General features: G+C 46.9%; 1 protein-coding gene and 1 long non-coding RNA gene across 2 annotated transcripts; one reads left to right on the forward strand and one right to left on the reverse strand.

Annotated features, from left to right (window-relative positions):
• Positions 1-2,025: 2,025 nt before the first annotated feature.
• coro1b (coronin, actin binding protein, 1B) lies at positions 2,026-15,536 on the forward strand. Its single transcript, XM_088642530.1, has 11 exons — positions 2,026-2,186; positions 3,359-3,561; positions 4,794-4,916; positions 5,177-5,306; positions 6,129-6,310; positions 7,501-7,620; positions 8,435-8,539; positions 9,173-9,318; positions 9,844-9,901; positions 11,156-11,551; positions 12,634-15,536. The coding sequence occupies exons 2-11, from the start codon at positions 3,361-3,363 to the stop codon at positions 12,760-12,762; spliced, it is 1,590 nt and encodes a 529-aa protein (XP_088498656.1). The 5' UTR covers positions 2,026-2,186; positions 3,359-3,360; the 3' UTR covers positions 12,763-15,536.
• Positions 15,110-17,355, reverse strand: LOC148656100 (uncharacterized). Its single transcript, XR_015940797.1, has 2 exons — positions 17,175-17,355; positions 15,110-16,451 (listed from the first exon to the last, which is right to left on the reverse strand). It is a non-coding gene; the product is annotated as an uncharacterized LOC148656100 (long non-coding RNA).
• Positions 17,356-17,459: the final 104 nt, after the last annotated feature.

Genomic DNA, 17,459 nt, shown 5'->3' on the forward strand with positions numbered 1-17,459 from the left:
ATCAGTAAGTAGATTAAGGAATAAAGGGCATACAGCTTTATTCCTACACACTGAAGTGTATTCCTCCACCTACAGTAGGATGCTGTCACCAGCAAAGGAATTTGTCACCAACAAAGGAATTTTGTTCACTATAGCAAAAACAATTCTGTGGTCCCTTTTTAATGCTGGGTTGTTCAAAAAGCAATACCAGCAGGAACAGTCTTTTAAAATAATAATGAATTGTTGTTTGTCCTCACAAAGTCATGAACAGAGTGTGAGGGGACCATATTGTAGTATTCAAAATCCTCAAACCCACTACCAAAATCAACCCAGCAGTGAAACATGAACCAGAGGACACCAGTGGAAATTACATGTAAGTGCATTTTAAATGAAAACAGAAGACACTTCTTTACACAAAGGGTTGTGGGAGTCTCCCCACACCAGCTAAGTGGGGAGGAGAACAGTGTGATGAAGCCAAATAATAGATGGGGATTATTAGGAGGCCATGACTGGTAAACACCAGGGGGAAATTTGGCCAGGGCACCAGGGTAACACCCCTACTCTTTTCAAGAAACACCCTGGGAGTTTTAATGACCAGAGTGAGTCAGGACCTCGGTTTTACATCTCATTCAAAGGATGGCGCCTTTTTACAGTATAGTGTCCCCGTCACTATACTGGGGCATTGGGACCCATTGACTGCAGGATGAGTGCCCCCTGCTGGCCTCACTAACACCTCTTCCAGCAGCAGCCTTAGTTTTTGCCAGGAGTCTCCAATCCAGGTACTGACCAGGCTCACACCTGCTGAGCTTCAGTGGGCTGCCAGTTGTGAGTTGCAGGGTGATATGGCTGCTGGTCAATTGATACCATGGATAATCTCCAAAAAGAGCTGGATGAGATAAATTAGCTACCAAATATGAAAAAAGGCTAGACAGGCCGCAGAGCCTCCTCTGGTTTGTGACTGGTCTTATGTTCTTAAAGCATTTCAAAGGAATTTACCACTGTTTGAGTAGCACAGCAGCCACTGAACAACAGCACCGCTTCCTAGCTGCACAGGACATCAGACAGGAAAGAGACAGATTGCTTCATGATTCGGATTAAGGAGGGGTTTTAGTGCGAACAGGCTGTCCAAGCTCAGAGTGATATTGAGCTAGGACACCAAGGTTAACACCCATATCCTCAGGAACAGCCTTTAACAGATCTTTAATTAACAAGTAAGTCGGACTTCAGTTTAATGTCTCATCTGAAGGACTGTACCTCCTACAACACAGTGCCCATAGTCACCATACTGGGGCATTGATGTGGAAATTCTGTTCTTGAGGTAGGAGCGACACCCAGTGGTCCATCAGCACTACCTGCTGCAGCAAACTGGAGGTTTATTTGATTGGAGGTCTGTAATTCCAGGTCTGACCAGGCCTGTTATATCTTACCTTCTGATGCTGCCAGAAGCTAGTAATACTGTAGACTGTAATACTGGAGAAGCTGGTAAATTGGCCCCAGTTAGGCCAGTAATTGTGTTCAGAGCTGAGCTGGAATAGGGCGCTGCAGATACTGTATGCCAGCCCTCTGGAGCACGTCTGGTCACCCTCATAAAGACATTATTACAGAGCCCGAGTGGCTTAAGCAGGACAGCATCAGGCACTTCATATGAGGGTCTAGGGCTGAGGTACCCGTCCAGGCAGCAGTTCTGTTAGGGTGGAGTAGTGATTAGGGATCTGAGCACATGATTGGATTGATCATGGGTTCCAAACTGGACTGGGATGTTGACCCTTTGAATAAGGAACAAGTAATAGGTTTATTCCATGCTGAAAAAAAGAAGAAAGAGAACACAACGTTTCGGCCGTGGAGCCTTCTTCATACTTCACTCAGATTGCTCCAGGAAATACACGGTACATTAAATGGAGACTTCTCAGGTCATCAGTACAACGAGAGGATTTATTCTCGACTCAACTATTGGGTTAACTGAAGACTGAAGGAAAATAATCTTGGACGACTATATACCACGTTATACGGTAATTCGCTTCCACGCCTGACAGGACACGGAAGTCCGGGCAGAGGGAGTGGCCATCGGAAGTGGCTCCGACAGCCCCTCCCCCCGCCTGCTAGTCGTTCTGCATCCTTGTTGTTGGCATTTCCCGCACTCAGCATCTGGTTTTTTAATTCATTACTTGCTTTCCCAAGGGCTCGGCTTCGCGTATCACCCTGCAAAGGTATTTATCTTGTCGTTGTTCTTACTTTTCACGTCTCTAAAGGGGAGCTATGTCTGTCTCGTCCCTCTAGCGAACTTGAGGATCGCGTTAGGGGAACCGAAGTTGCCAGTTCGGAGAAATTCGCAGACCGGGACCCCCGAACCTGCTGTTCAGATCCTGGCTGGTTCTGGCAAGTCCGGGCTGGGAGAGAAGGAGTTGTGGCCGTCTGCTGGGGACAGTATCTCTGCTTGTCCAAGCAGACGGCTCTGTGTGCTACCCAGTAGTGCACTCTACCTGTTGCGCGCAGTATCTGTTGATACGTGGTATTTTATTTTTTTAATCCTGTAATCGCCTGTCGGCCTCACCCTTGTCTGTCTCCACCCGCTAATGCCCTCAGCATGTCCCCCCTTGTAGTTGTGTCTCTTCCTCTCTCTCGGACTCTTTCATTCAAATCTTAGCTTCCAATTCAAATCCCCATTCAAATCATGATTTGCTTATTTTCGACCCGGTCAGTTCTCAAAGGCACTTCCGCCTTCTTTAACCTGTCTCCTCCTCTTCATCTGCACTGATTGAAGTGGATTTAACAGGTGAAATCAATTCGGATCATAGCTTTCACTTGGATTCACCTCGACAGTCTATTTTCAAGGAAAGAGCAGGTGTCCCTAACGTTTTGTACACTCAGTGTATGTCCCTTTCAGTGCAGTGTTAATGTACTGGAGTGTCCAGTCAGTATGTCTGGACTGTATTAACCCCTCTCTCTCAGTGCAGTGTTAATGGACTGGAGTGTCCAGTCAGTGTGTCTGTACTGTATTAACCCCTCTCTCTCAGTGCAGTGTTAATATACTGGAGTGTCCAGTCAGTGTGTCTGTACTGTATGAACCCCTCTCTCAGTGCAGTGTTAATGTATTGGGAGTGTCCAGTCAGTGTGTCTGTACTGTATTAACCCCTCTCTCTCAGTGCAGTGTTAATGTACTGGAGTGTCCAGTCAGTGTGTCTGTACTGTATTAACCCCTCTCTCTCAGTGCAGTGTTAATGTACTGGAGTGTCCAGTCAGTGTGTCTGGACTGTATTACCCCCTCTCTCTCAGTGCAGTGTTAATGTATTGGGAGTGTCCAGTCAGTGTGTCTGTACTGTATTAACCCCTCTCTCTCAGTGCAGTGTTAATGTACTGTATTAATCTCTCTTTCTGGCAGCCATGTCGTTCAGGCGGGTGGTGAGGCAGAGTAAGTTCCGCCATGTGTTTGGGCAGGCCTGGCGAGTGGAGCAGTGTTTTGATGATGTCCGCGTGTCACGGGTCACCTGGGACACTCCGCTCTGTGCAGTCAACCCCAAATTCCTCGCCATCATCATCGAGGCCAGTGGGGGCGGCGCCTTCCTCGTCCTGCCACTTCACAAGGTCTGTCTGAGAGCTGGGCAGGCCGGCTTTGTCTCTTCCTGTCTCTCAGATTCACATTCCAGAGCTTTATTGACATGACCAGCGAGTGACAGTGTTGCCAAAGCAAATTCAACATTTATCGACATTGACAGAGAAGAATTTTATTGGGCTTACACATACATCACATAAAACATGTTTAAGAGACTGCCTCACTGTCTGTTCCTCAGGCTGTGACAGGAGATCACACACTGCATTATTATTATTGAGAGACAGGCTCACTGTCTGTTCCTCAGGCTGTGACAGGAGATCACACACTGCATTATTATTGAGAGACAGGCTCACTGTCTGTTCCTCAGGCTGGAACAGGAGATCACACACTGTATTATTATTATTGAGAGACAGGCTCACTGTCTGTTCCTCAGGCCGGGACAGGAGATCACACTGTATTATTATTATTATTGAGAGACAGGCTCACTGTCAGTTCCTCAGGCTGGGACAGGAGATTACACACTGTATTATTATTATTATTATTATTATTATTATTATTATTATTATTATTATTATTATTATTGATAGACAGGCTCACTGTCAGTTCCTCAGGCTGTGACAGGAGATCACACACTGCATTCTTTTTCTTGAAAGACAGGCTCACTGTTCCTCAGGCTGGGACAGGAGATCACACACTGTATTATTATTATTATTATTATTATTATTATTATTATTGAGAGAAAGGGTCACTGTCAGTTCCTCAGGCTGTGACAGGAGATCACACACTGTATTATTATTAATGAGAGACACACTCACTGTCTGTTCCTCATGGTGGGACAGGAGATCACACACTGTATTATTTTTATTGAAAGACAGGCTCACTGTTCACACGGTGGGACAGGAGATCACACGCTGGGCTACAGCTCTATTGAGATTCTTCTTCCCTCCACCAGTAGGATTGGATTCTGTTCAGATTGTGGGAGGTGTAGAAATTCTGGGAATAGGCTAATTTGTCGCTGCTTCTGCCTGCGGGCAGTGGGAGCACAACCAGGTCTGTCTGTGTGTGGTGTCTATGTCCAGGATGAGCCCCCTAGGTTTGTCTGTGCTCACTTTCTGTGGCCAGACTCTTTGTATATCTTCCTCTATAGATGCTTGTCTCCGTTCTCTGTGAGAGTCAGGCTCTTCCTAGAAGGGCCTCCTCCCATTTGTGACCTGTGTTGTGTTCCTGGGGTGTAAACCTGCTGGACTCTCCTCCTCTCCCTCAGTGTGGGCGTGTGGACATGTCCTGCCCCTCGGTGTGTGGTCACTCCGCCCCGGTCCTCGATATCCAGTGGTGTCCCCATGACGACAACATCATCGCCAGCTCTGGGGAGGACTGCACTGTGAAGGTGAGAGCGAGGAAGAGGAGGAGAGGGGGGGAAGGGAGGCGAGAGGGACGGGAGGTGGGAGGGCCAGGGAGGAGAGAAGGATGAGGTCTTGGTACTGCGTGTGACTGTATTAAGTGTGCGGTGCTGTGTGGAATGGTGTTGAGTGTGCAGCACTGTGTTCATTGTAGAACGGTGTGGAGTGTGCAGTATTGTGTTCAGTGTGTGACAATGTTGAGTGTGCAGTACTGTGTTCGGTGTGTAACTGTGCTGTGTGGGCGCAGGTGTGGCAGATTCCAGATGAGGGTCTGGTGACCCCAATGACAGAGCCCCTCGTGTCTTTGGAGGGTCACTCCAAGAGAGTGGGTATCCTGGCCTGGCACCCCACTGCCCTGAATGTGCTGCTGAGTGCAGGTAAGTCTGTCTCATTCACTGATAGATCAGGTGACTTTCTGATCTGATCCCTGTATTAACCCCTCTCTCTGCCCCCAGGCTGTGACAGTGCGCCATGTGTCAGTATTAACCCCTCTCTCTGTCCCCAGGCTGTGACAGTGCGCCATGTGTCAGTATTAACCCCTCTCTCTGCCCCCAGGCTGTGACAGTGTGCCGCGTGTCTGTATTAACCCCTCTCTCTGCCCCCAGGCTGTGACAGTGCGCCATGTGTCAGTATTAACCCCTCTCTCTGCCCCCAGGCTGTGACAGTGTGCCGCGTGTCTGTATTAACCCCTCTCTCTGCCCCCAGGCTGTGACAGTGTGCCGCGTGTCTGTATTAACCCCTCTCTCTGCCCCAGGCTGTGACAGTGTGCCGCGTGTCTGTATTAACCCCTCTCTCTGTCCCCAGGCTGTGACAGTGTGCCGCGTGTCTGTATTAACCCCTCTCTCTGTCCCCAGGCTGTGACAGTGTGCCATGTGTCTGTATTAACCCCTCTCTCTGTCCCCAGGCTGTAACAGTGTGCCGTGTGTCAGTATTAACCCCTCTCTCTGCCCCAGGCTGTGACAGGGTGCCGCGTGTCTGTATTAACCCCTCTCTCTGCCCCAGGCTGTGACAGTGTGCCGCGTGTCTGTATTAACCCCTCTCTCTGTCCCCAGGCTGTGACAGTGTGCCGCGTGTCTGTATTAACCCCTCTCTCTGCCCCAGGCTGTGACAGTGTGCCGCGTGTCTGTATTAACTCCTCTCTGTCCCCACGCTGTGACAGCGCGCCATGTGTCTGTATTAACCCCCCTCTCTGTCCCCAGGCTGTGACAATGTGCTGTGTGTCTGGGATGTGGGCAGTGGGGAGTTGCTATACAGGCTGGAGGACTCTCACCCTGACATGATCTACAGCGTGACCTGGAATAGAGATGGCAGTCTGCTCTGCACTGCCTGCAAGGACAAGGCTCTGCGTGTCATCGACCCCCGCAGAGGAACTGTGGTCAAGGCAGGGAGAACTGCTTACCTTAATATCACTACAGAGTGTTTAGATTTGTCTGTGTCTCTGTCTTTTGATCTCTATTGAAATGTCTGCTCTATGTAGTTCACTTATAGTCAGCAGTGTTGTAGTCCTGAGGTATCCAGTAGGTCAGTATGTCTTCTCTAGGTCCTAAGTAGCCCTGATTCAGCTAGCCAGGCCTGTTCCTCAGCAGCATACTGTACTCCATTGAAACTGGCTATTAAGCTACTACACAGCCCTTCTTGCACCTGTGATACCCCTCAGTACAGTCTTTGTTATGCAGTCCTCTGGCCTGTAAGAAACCCAATCCATTGCAAATGAGCTCTCATCCTCTGGATCCCTCACCCTCCGTCATCCACTCTGGAGCCCAGACATAGACTGAAACCTTTTCTTCCCAGCTGGTCTTCTAAGCATTGTAATAAGCACAGAGGTGTGGCTTATTCCATGGAGAGCTTATCCTGACAGTCCTGACAGCTCCTATTTCCTTCCATCTGTGTGAAGACAGAGACCAGCTGTCTTATTCTGCATTCTCTCAATAAATGGGTGGCCATCTTGGCTCAAAGCCCTACTGCAGAGCCTGAATGTTAAGCCAAGATGGGAGCATCCTCGCAGAGCTATCTCTTACTGAATCAGATCCCTCTCTCAATCTCTCAGTGCAGTGTTAATGTACTGGAGTGTCCAGTCAGTGTGTCTGGACTGTATTAACCCCTCTCTCTCAGTGCAGTGTTAATGTACTGGAGTGTCCAGTCAGTGTGTCTGTACTGTATTAACCCCTCTCTCTCAGTGCAGTGTTAATGTACTGGAGTGTCCAGTCAGTGTGTCTGTACTGTATTAACCCCTCTCTCTCAGTGCAGTGTTAATGTACTGGAGTGTCCAGTCAGTGTGTCTGTACTGTATTAACCCCTCTCTCTCAGTGCAGTGTTAATGTACTGGAGTGTCCAGTCAGTGTGTCTGGACTGTATTAACCCCTCTCTCTCAGTGCAGTGTTAATGTACTGGAGTGTCCAGTCAGTGTGTCTGTACTGTATTAACCCCTCTCTCTCAGTGCAGTGTTAATGTACTGGAGTGTCCAGTCAGTGTGTCTGTACTGTATTAACCCCTCTCTCTCAGTGCAGTGTTAATGTACTGGAGTGTCCAGTCAGTGTGTCTGTACTGTATTAACCCCTCTCTCTTTCTCAGGTCAAGGAAAGGGCTCACGATGGCTCCAGACCCATGAGAGCTGTGTTTCTGTCTGATGGAAAGATCTTCACCACTGGCTTCAGCCGGATGAGCGAGAGACAGCTGGCACTGTGGGATGTGGTGAGATGGGTGGGGAACAGGGTGGAGTGAGGGAGTGGGACTGTGAAGAGAGAAGGGTGACAGCGGTGACAGATCTTCTTTATTAGATTAATGCTGTAATTAGTGGTGTACCACTGGGGTCTGTACTGGGACCACTGCTATTCTGAATTAGATCAGTTATGTAATTAGTGGAGTACCTTTGGCAGAGTTAATTGTTATCCAATGCAGGGTGAGTCTCCTTGTGCCTTGTATTTCTGAGATGGGTTCTTTGGATTTATTTCACTTAGCCACAAAACGTGGTCCTGCAGTGGGAATTTAGTGTATTTCAGATTTTTTAAGCAGTACACATTCTTTGAATCTCAGAAACAGCTTGTGTTGTTTTCATTTACTTAATTTACTTAGCATCTGAAATAATAATCACTCTTTAAGATAAAGAATTTGAAAACTGAAAACACCTGAATCTTTCCCACTAATGGCTATGAAATGTTTTCAACAGAGTGAAAATGGACATTTTAAATTAGGCAATAAAACTAACGATCCTTCAAAACTTTTATGGAAAAAATATCCCAGAACCCCTAAGGTCAAAATATACTGCTGCACCTTTAACATACACACTGTGTGTACACAAATTACACTACATATACAAGACTACAACCACAATAGCCACACATTGCTTACGTTGTGCAGTATTGTACAACTCTTTATGGTTTGGTGAGTGCATGAAGATTAGTATGTGGTGATTCAAGTCTGTGATGCCTTGTCACTCTGTGTAGTTGTGAATGAGTGATGATGTCACAACTTTATGATGATGTCATGTCTCTGTATGCCCTGACAGAATGATCTGGAGGAGCCCATGGTGATGCAGGAGATGGACAGCAGCAATGGAGTCCTGTTGCCTTTCTATGACCCCGACACCAACATTGTCTACCTCTGCGGGAAGGTGAGACTTTTCTCAAACTCATGTGCTTTGCAGGGCTGCTACACTTGCAGAGCCCTTTCATTTAAAAGAAAATTTATGCCATTTAAAAAAAAACACAGAAAAATAGTGTTGACAAGGCAATATCTATTAACATGTACACATCACAGACATTCCTGGTCTTTTCCTATTAACATTGTAAGAAAATGAAAATTAATGTAGTACTGCAAGGAACTGTACCAGGACCACTGCCCTTCTTAATTATATCAATTATTTAATTAGTGGAGTACCACAGGGGTCTGTACTAGGACCAGTACTCTTACTCTTCTTTAGCAGTGATGTAATTAGTGTTGTAGCGCAGCACTGTATTGTATGTACAGAATGTTTTGTACTTGTTAACTGATTTATGTGTTAAATATATTATGCATTGCGTTATGTCATTTTACCTGGATGCAAAGAAAATTTCCCATATGGGACAAAAAAATGAAGTAAGTAATTGTGTTGCTGTTTAGCTTGTCTCCATCTCTGCAGTCTGCAGCCCCGACAACATCTCCCCATGTGGGAATATGAGATACAGGACTGTTTCTCTCTGTGTCTGGACTGTGACTGATGGTGCTGAGTTAACCCCTCTCTGCCTCTCCTCTCCTCATCCCGCAGGGAGACTGCAGCATCCGCTACTTCGAGGTGACAGCGGAGCCACCCTTTGTTCACTTCCTGAACAGCTTCACCAGCAAGGAGCCCCAGAGGGGGATGGGCTTCCTGTGCAAGAGAGGGGTTGATGTCAACAAGTGTGAGATAGCCAGGTACCTGAGGGACAGCCTCTTTCTTTTCCCACTAGAGCACCCCACAGGGTGCAGCCCCAGCTGGGTGGCCATAAACTGCCCTGCTGCGACAGACTGGGGCTGGAGAGAGAACCCGTTTTGGAAAGGATGTGCCTCCCGTTCTCTGTTGTAAATTGACTTCTTCCAGGTTGTTGAGGCCAATTCTCTGGTTTCTTTCAAGAAACAGCTGGATGAGATCTGGGGGTCAATTAACTACTGACTAAAGAACAGGCTAGATGGGCACAAGGGTCTCTCCTCTTGTTTGTGACCTCTCTCGTTTTCTGATGTTCTTCTTATCGCATTACTGTTCTCTTCTTGGGGTCCCTGCTTGTCAGGAGGGGGAGGAATCTGCTGTCGGTGTTGGTTAATCTTCAGATCTCGGAATCTGGATCTGCATGGGGAGGGGCAGGAGAGTTCCTTACTTTGATCTCACGGTACCCCTCCCCCCCCCAGAGTGCGGGGTGCACGCTCTGAGCTGGACTGACTTCACTCCCTCTGTCTGCTCAGGTTCTACAAGCTGCACGAGAGGAAGTGTGAGCCCATTTCCATGACCGTTCCTCGAAAGGTAGGAGCAGATCTTGTCCCGGGGAAGGGAGCCGTTTCCTGGTATGGGGCTGCCAACCCCTGAGCCAGCATATCACCAGATTAAACGTGGATGCTTGGGCTGCAGTTTGTGGCTCAGGGTCGGCAGTCTCACATTTAGTGGTAGTAGTCGGATCGGTATGTACCCGAGTGGTCTGTCAAGCCTGCGTGCCCAGTTTTCCACAGGGAGAATAGGGTTCAGCTGATTGGCCCTGTGCAGAATTGGACATTCCTCAGGAGCTGCAGTAGTCAGTGTATCAGTAGACGGGTGCAGAGGATGGGGGGGGGGTGTGTGAATGAGTGATGATCTCACAGCTTTTGTGAGGATGTCACAACTTTGTGATGACGTCATGTCTCTGTATGCCCTGAAAGAATGATCTGAAGGTCTAAGATCCTGCAGTTCAGGGAGGGCTGTGTTACCGGCATCCTGAACGTTAGGGTGTTTAGATAACACAGATATGTTTACTTAACTCCTGGGCTTTAACACTGGCAGTCAACCAGCAGTCCTAATGCCAGTTTAGGCTTGAAAACTTAGGAGTTAACTGGAACTTGTAAGGGTTTTGTTATGGATTGGATTTATTAACGAAAGATGAATCTACACAGAATTTGGCTTTTGTTTCTCTAGTGTGTACTGCATTCCCCCATTCATTTGAATACTCCAGAGCCTCGCCCGAGTAGAGAAAGGAGGGGTGGCTTGGGGAAGGAAGAGGAGCTGTCCAGGCAGTCAGTGCTTCAGGATTGACCCTCCTGCCCTGTCTCTCTCTCTCTCTCTCTCAATTCAATTCAATTCAAGGTGCTTTATTAGCATGACCGATGAGTACAATCAGTGTTGCCAAAGCAAATGAAAGTAATGATATTTACATGAAACAAAACAAAAAATAAAAGTAAAATAGAAATCTACAGACATATTACAGACATTTACAACAAAGACGTATTATAAAATATTGACATATACTGTAGGCGGCTGGAGCATTATTGGGAGACAGGCTCACTGTTCCTCAGGCTGTGACAGGAGATCACATACTGGGCTGCCAGTTCAACTGAGTTCCCTCCTCCCTCTCCCAGTAGGATTGGGACCCGTTGTGATTCCGGCAGGTGTGGGAACTCTGGGATTAGAGTTCTGAATTTCGGGAAGAATGTTTCTCTAATCCCAGAGTATCTGTCACAGTGCAGTAGGAAGTGAACCTCTTGTCTCTATTTCTCCCCAATTTCTATTTCTTCTCTCTCTCTGTCTCAGTCTGACCTCTTTCAGCAAGACCTCTATCCGGACACAGCAGGACTGGAGCCCCCCCTGCTGGCTGAGGAGTGGGTTGCGGGCCGAGACGCTCCCCCTGTCCTGGTCTCTCTGAGTGGAGGCTACACTCCCTCCAAGCAGCGTGACGTCAAGTTCACCCCCAAGAGGCCCCCCCTGACAGCTGGCGCCGCAGCTAGCACGGTGCCTTCCCCTTCCACCCCCCCCGACTCACCCCCTGTTACCCCCAAGGGAATGGAGGGGGGTGACACCCAGAGGGCAGAAGCTGCTGCTACCACGGTAACCAGAACTCTTTCTCGGGGACAGAATGATGAAGATAATGATGGGGATGATGAAGCTGATACTGGCCATGTTGCTGCTCCCAACACTGCAGAAAAAGAGGTGAGGGAAACATTCATCAGTCCAGTCAGTGTGTCTGTCCTGTATGAACCCCTCTCTCTCAGTGCAGTGTTAATGTACTGTAGTGTCCAGTCAGTGTGTCTGGACTGTATTAACCCCTCTCTCTCAGTGCAGTGTTAATGTACTGTAGTGTCCAGTCAGTGTGTCTGTACTATATTAACCCCTCTCTCTCAGTGCAGTGTTCATGTACTGTAGTGTCCAGTCAGTGTGCCTGTACTGTATTAACCCCTCTCTCTCAGTGCAGTGTTAATGTACTGGAGTGTCCAGTCAGTGTGTCTGTACTGTATTAACCCCTCTCTCTCAGTGCAGTGTTAATGTACTGGAGTGTCCAGTCAGTGTGTCTGGACTGTATTAACCCCTCTCTCTCAGTGCAGTGTTAATGTCCTGGAGTGTCCAGTCAGTGTGTCTGGACTGTATTAACCCCTCTCTCTCAGTGCAGTGTTAATGTACTGGAGTGTCCAGTCAGTGTGTCTGTACTGTATTAACCCCTCTCTCTCAGTGCAGTGTTAATGTACTGGAGTGTCCAGTCAGTGTGTCTGTACTGTATTAACCCCTCTCTCTCAGTGCAGTGTTAATGTCCTGGAGTGTCCAGTCAGTGTGTCTGTGCTGTATTAACCCCTCTCTCTCAGTGCAGTGTTAATGTACTGGAGTGTCCAGTCAGTGTGTCTGGACTGTATTAACCCCTCTCTCTCAGTGCAGTGTTAATGTACTGGAGTGTCCAGTCAGTGTGTCTGGACTGTATTAACTGGGGTGGTGCAGTGGCTCTGTGGCTAAGGATCTGTGCCTGTGGCTGGAAGGCTGGCAGAGGAATCCTACTCCATTGGGCCCCTGAGAAAGGCCCTTATCCCCAACTACTCCAGGGGTGTCGTTTAAATGGCTGACCCTGCGCTCTGACCCCAAGCTTTTCTCCCTGTCTGTGTCCTAATGGAGAGAAAGTTGGAGTATGGGAAAATAAATTGTATTTGGCCAGTAAAGTGATCTGATCTGATCTTATCTTAACCTCACTCAGTACAGTGTTAAGTCACTCAATATGTTTGTCCTGCATTAACCTCTCTCTCTTTCAGGCTGAGGAGGAGCGGCTTAATGAAATCCTGGCAGAGGTCCGTGCCCTTCGATCTCTTGTTCTCTCTCAGGGACAACGGATAGCACAACTGGAGGAACAGCTGGCCGGTATTGAGGATGGGCACGTCTGACTGGACACTCCAGTACATTAACACTGCACTGAGAGAGAGGGGTTAATACAGTACAGACACACTGACTGGACACTACAGTACATTAACACTGCACTGAGAGAGAGGGGTTAATACAGTACAGACACACTGACTGGACACTACAGTACATTAACACTGCACTGAGAGAGAGGGGTTAATACAGTACAGACACACTGACTGGACACTCCAGTACATTAACACTGCACTGAGAGAGAGGGGCTAATACATTACAGACACACTGACTGGACACTCTAGTACATTAACACTGCACTGAGAGAGAGGGGTTAATACAGTACAGACACACTGACTGGACACTACAGTACTTTAACACTGCACTGAGAGAGAGGGGTTAATACAGTACAGACACATTGACTGGACACTCCAGTACATTAACACTGCACTGAGAGAGAGGGGTTAATACAGTACAGACACACTGACTGGACACTACAGTACTTTAACACTGCACAGAGAGACATATAGATGGGTACAATCACAGACTGTGTGAGTGAAAAGAGGGCTTCAATTTAATCCTGTATCTCATACTCTAGTCTTGATCTTTTAGAAGGGGATTTGAGTGCAGCTATATATTGGTGTAGCAACTTGTCTAAAGGCTTTTATAGAATATTCTATATACATACATATATGCAATTATCTTTTTAAAATAATTAGGTTATGAATGGATATTTTAGGATAATTGTAGTTAGTATAGTGTTTTTAAAATGCATTTTGTTCTTGACAAATACGTCTGAGCCACTTAAATCTTCATTGTGCAGGACTGACTGTACTGTGATCTTGATTAGTTATGAATTCAGATTATAATAACATTCCCACTGACAACAGTATGAGCCACACCATCCTGGAGGGGAGTGGACTGAATTTACTGTGATCTGGAATAGGTCATAACTGGAATTATAATTGGTCTCCTACTGACACTGACGCACAAAGCAGTGTGAGACACTCCAGACTGGACTGGACTGGACTAGCTACACTGTGATTTTGATTAGTTATTAAGTGAGATTTTAATCAGACTCCATTGACAGTAACAACAGAGAGATACTGAGCTACTCAAGGCTGTACAAGACTGACTGTAACTGAGGTTACAATTAGACTCCCACTGATAGAACAGTGAGGCACTCCAGGCTCTACTGGACTGGGCTGACTACACTGTGAACTTGATTTATTTGTCAACATCAATTATATTCTGACTCCCATTAACACTGGCAGAGATGTCTGAGACACTGCAGGTCAGACTGGGCTGACTTTACTGTGAACCTGATTTAGTTTTTAACTGGGACTAAATCAGACTCCCACTGACAATGACGGAGCAGTTTGAGACACTCCAAGATGTACAGGATAGGACTGCCTGTATCGTGTGTGAGCTGGATTAGTGATTAACTGAAACTTTATAAACAGGCTTCCACTGACATTGACAGAACAATATGGGCCACTACAGGCTGTTCTGTATGGACTTTACTGTGAGATGGATAAGTTATTAGTTTTATAATAACACTGGCAGAACAGTCTTGCACACACCAGGTTTTAGTGAACTGGCTTTACTGTGAGTTTGCTTAGTTACTAACTTCAATTAGGTCAAAATCTAATGACATTTGGCTTCTTCCGTGATATGGCAGGAGAATTAAATTTGCAAATAATAAGATAAAAGAACCATTCCATTTTTAATTCTTCTTCCTAATAAAACGGGTTACATATTAATTAGAAGGCTTTTACTTCCTTAGCCGAGGTGTTAATTATTGTAATTATTTTGCTGCAATGTCCTCTTCTCTGTGAAGCAGGATGGACATAATTTTTAGCTGGAAAACCAAGCAGATTGGCAACAGCCTCAGACTCTCTGGGTAGCTGATGAAATAACGATGTCCCACTGTGTCCCATACATACTGCTTAACATAGGCAGAAGCTGCTGATATTGATGATGTCACACTGTCTCCAGTACAGTATAAACTGTAAAAATATTCTTCCCCTTCCAAAGATGTCCCATGATCATATACATATTGCTTTAAAGAGAATACATTTAATGTGCATAAACTGCAAAGGAAAATATAAATATAGAATACAATTGCCTATTTTATTCAAGCGAAAATTCAACGCATAAACATGTTGAGTTTGAAAATTTGAGTTCTGACAAATAAAATCACTTTTGTAATGTACCAGAAAGTGGCAGAAGCTATAGATAAGGCTGTCACGTTGTTATTGATGTCACAGTAAATACTGATGATGTCATACTATCTCCATTACACACTGCCCAGAGAGTGGGGGGTGGAGCTTACTAATGATGTCACACTGTCTCCGTAAGACACTGCTCAGAGAGTGGGAGGAGGCGGAGCATATTGGTGATGTCAAACTATCTCCATTAGACACTGCCCAGAGAGTGGAAGGGGTAGAGCCTACTGATGATGTCACACTGCCCTGAAGTCTATGAGCTAAGGCTTGTGATTGGTGGTTGGGATGGAATTTAGGGTGCCAAGGCGTGTGGGCTGGACCCTGCGGCTTGAGTATTGTTCTTGAAGAGGCTCCACAGTAGCAGAGCACAAGGACTGAGACTGATGATACCTCTTCCGTCAGCCCTGACTGTGACTCAGTGACTGTTACAGGACTAACACAGGCTAACATAGGTTAGGTTACCTCTATGAAAAACCACTACACAGACCATAAACACAGGCATTTCTGGATTTTACTGTATATATAAAAATGTGATTATAATGAATGGTACAAACTAATAAAGTTGATTTTCTAAATCAGCCCGCCCTTGGCCTCTTTCTCCATTGTGGGTTCTATTCGGATAAAAAAGCACTACATAATTGCAAGGAATTCTTAATCCCACAGTATGTCTTCCTTCTGAAGGAACAGGCTAGCGCTACAGCGTGGACTGTCAAACAAGCCACATGATTGGAGCTGTGAACCAGGCGAGAGCCATGTGATTGGTGGAGCCAGGCGAGAGCCATGTGATTGGTGGAGCCAGGCTCCTACTATCCGAAGTAACAAACCAGCTGTATCAATGGAGCATCTGTAGTATGAACGTCAGGGGTGATGTCACTTTCATTATGTGGTTATAACAGAAATTGTGAACATGGACTGACAAAAGGATTTCACCTTCAAATAATGTCATTTAACTCGGACTTTATCCTCTTCCTTTAAGGGAAATTTGTTTTGGGTATGAGTTGAACACAGCATACCACCACCCAACAAAGAGGTCAGGATAAACAATAATTCAGTTACAGAGAAAATAAATGTCTTGCATTGCAGACTTCTATTCCTCAAAGGTGAAATTGCAGAGAGCACGAAAACTTTCCTAGATCTGCTGTTATGGCGATAACCACGGTGCAGGTCTTGTAGCCGCCTACGCCAACTAGTTTCAAGTGGTCGGACCCTCTCCTGGCGCTGGCTGTCAGGACGCCCCAGAGCCACCAGCGCTATTCCAGGCAGCAGATACAAAGTTATCCTTTTTATTCCTACAGCCACAGATTAAGAAATTAAGAAAAAAGGTCACAGAAATATCCCGATCGTCCCCAGCCACCAGAGGAGCAGAAGGAAAGAGGAAACTCGAGGAGTGCCTCACAGGCCTGCCATCCCTTCTCTTTCTGTGACTCCGCATAAACCTCAACAGCCCCGCTCTCTGATCGTCACCATATCCTGATGCTTCTCCTCCTTCCATACTGTCAAAAAAAGAAGAAAAAAAAACTCTGCAGCCCTCCTGTCGACTCGAGCTTCTCTGCCTGACCTGACAGTCCCAATCAACACTCCCTATCACACACTCCCACCCCGCTCTCCGCAGCAGGTACAGGGCAGGGGAAGGAGACAGCGCCCCCGGCCAGGGCAGTGAGCGTGGGGGCGAGGTCTAACGAGTGGGGGCTCATTAATGAAGTGATTGCGTGCAGTTAATCGGGTATGCTGGTGCATTGTCCCTCCTCTGGATCCCTCTGTTCCAGGTCAGGTCTTGCAGCCCCACGCCACCGGATGTGTCACTTCTGACCAGGGAAAACGACGGGTGTCTGCGCAAACATCGTGGATCGGCAGCTGCTGATGCCTCAAGAGGGGTGGAGTATAAGCGGTTGAGCAGGGGTCTCTGAGCCCTGCCCCCTTCTCCTTCCTGCCTTGTTGACCGACATCTGCTGTACTGTTTGAACTACAGGACGGGACAGCTGCAGAAGGAGAGGGAACCAGACGCAAAATAGAGGAAAAATACACCATAATAGAGGAAAAACACTCCGGCCATTATTATCAAAAACAAAACCGCCCCCAAGCCACTGCCCTGCGCCACGTCCGTCACACCGCGACACAATGACCGTTATCCTTTCGGGCACATGCAGCGCCATGTCATATTTTCCGTGTACTTTATGTTATAGCTGGTGTACAGTCAAAATACATAAACAGGTTACCCTTGTCTGACTCGCTTGCAAAAACACCGCGCGATACTGGGAAACGCTGCTCCAGCTTGCCTTGTGTTTGAGGGGCACTAGACCATATCCGCACTGCACCACACTGAAACAACACTAAAAACTTTTAAATAGTTTGGGAAGTTAGCGTGCCACCTGGCTGCCAGTGCATGTCTGTGAAAGAATGGCGTTTGAACAGTAACCTCCTAAAATGCAGAAATGATCACGTCCCTCGTATTCGTGCTTTTACGGTAGCGCGCCAGAGACCTGCGGCCGCTGTTGATGACG

The sequence above is a fragment of the Lepisosteus platostomus genome, chromosome 8 (assembly GCF_059453375.1).
Source record: "Lepisosteus platostomus isolate fLepPlt1 chromosome 8, fLepPlt1.hap1, whole genome shotgun sequence".
Lineage (NCBI taxonomy): Eukaryota > Metazoa > Chordata > Actinopteri > Semionotiformes > Lepisosteidae > Lepisosteus > Lepisosteus platostomus.

What these genes read in the sequence shown, in the direction of transcription:
- coro1b (XM_088642530.1), top strand. Translation starts at nt 3,361, where the DNA reads ATGTCGTTCAGGCGGGTGGTGAGGCAGAGTAAGTTCCGCCATGTGTTT. An exon ending in TCGTCCTGCCACTTCACAAG is followed by an intron (nt 3,562 to 4,793) that starts GTCTGTCTGAGA and finishes CCTCTCCCTCAG; the next exon opens with TGTGGGCGTGTGGACATGTC. An exon ending in GAATGTGCTGCTGAGTGCAG is followed by an intron (nt 5,307 to 6,128) that starts GTAAGTCTGTCT and finishes CTCTGTCCCCAG; the next exon opens with GCTGTGACAATGTGCTGTGT.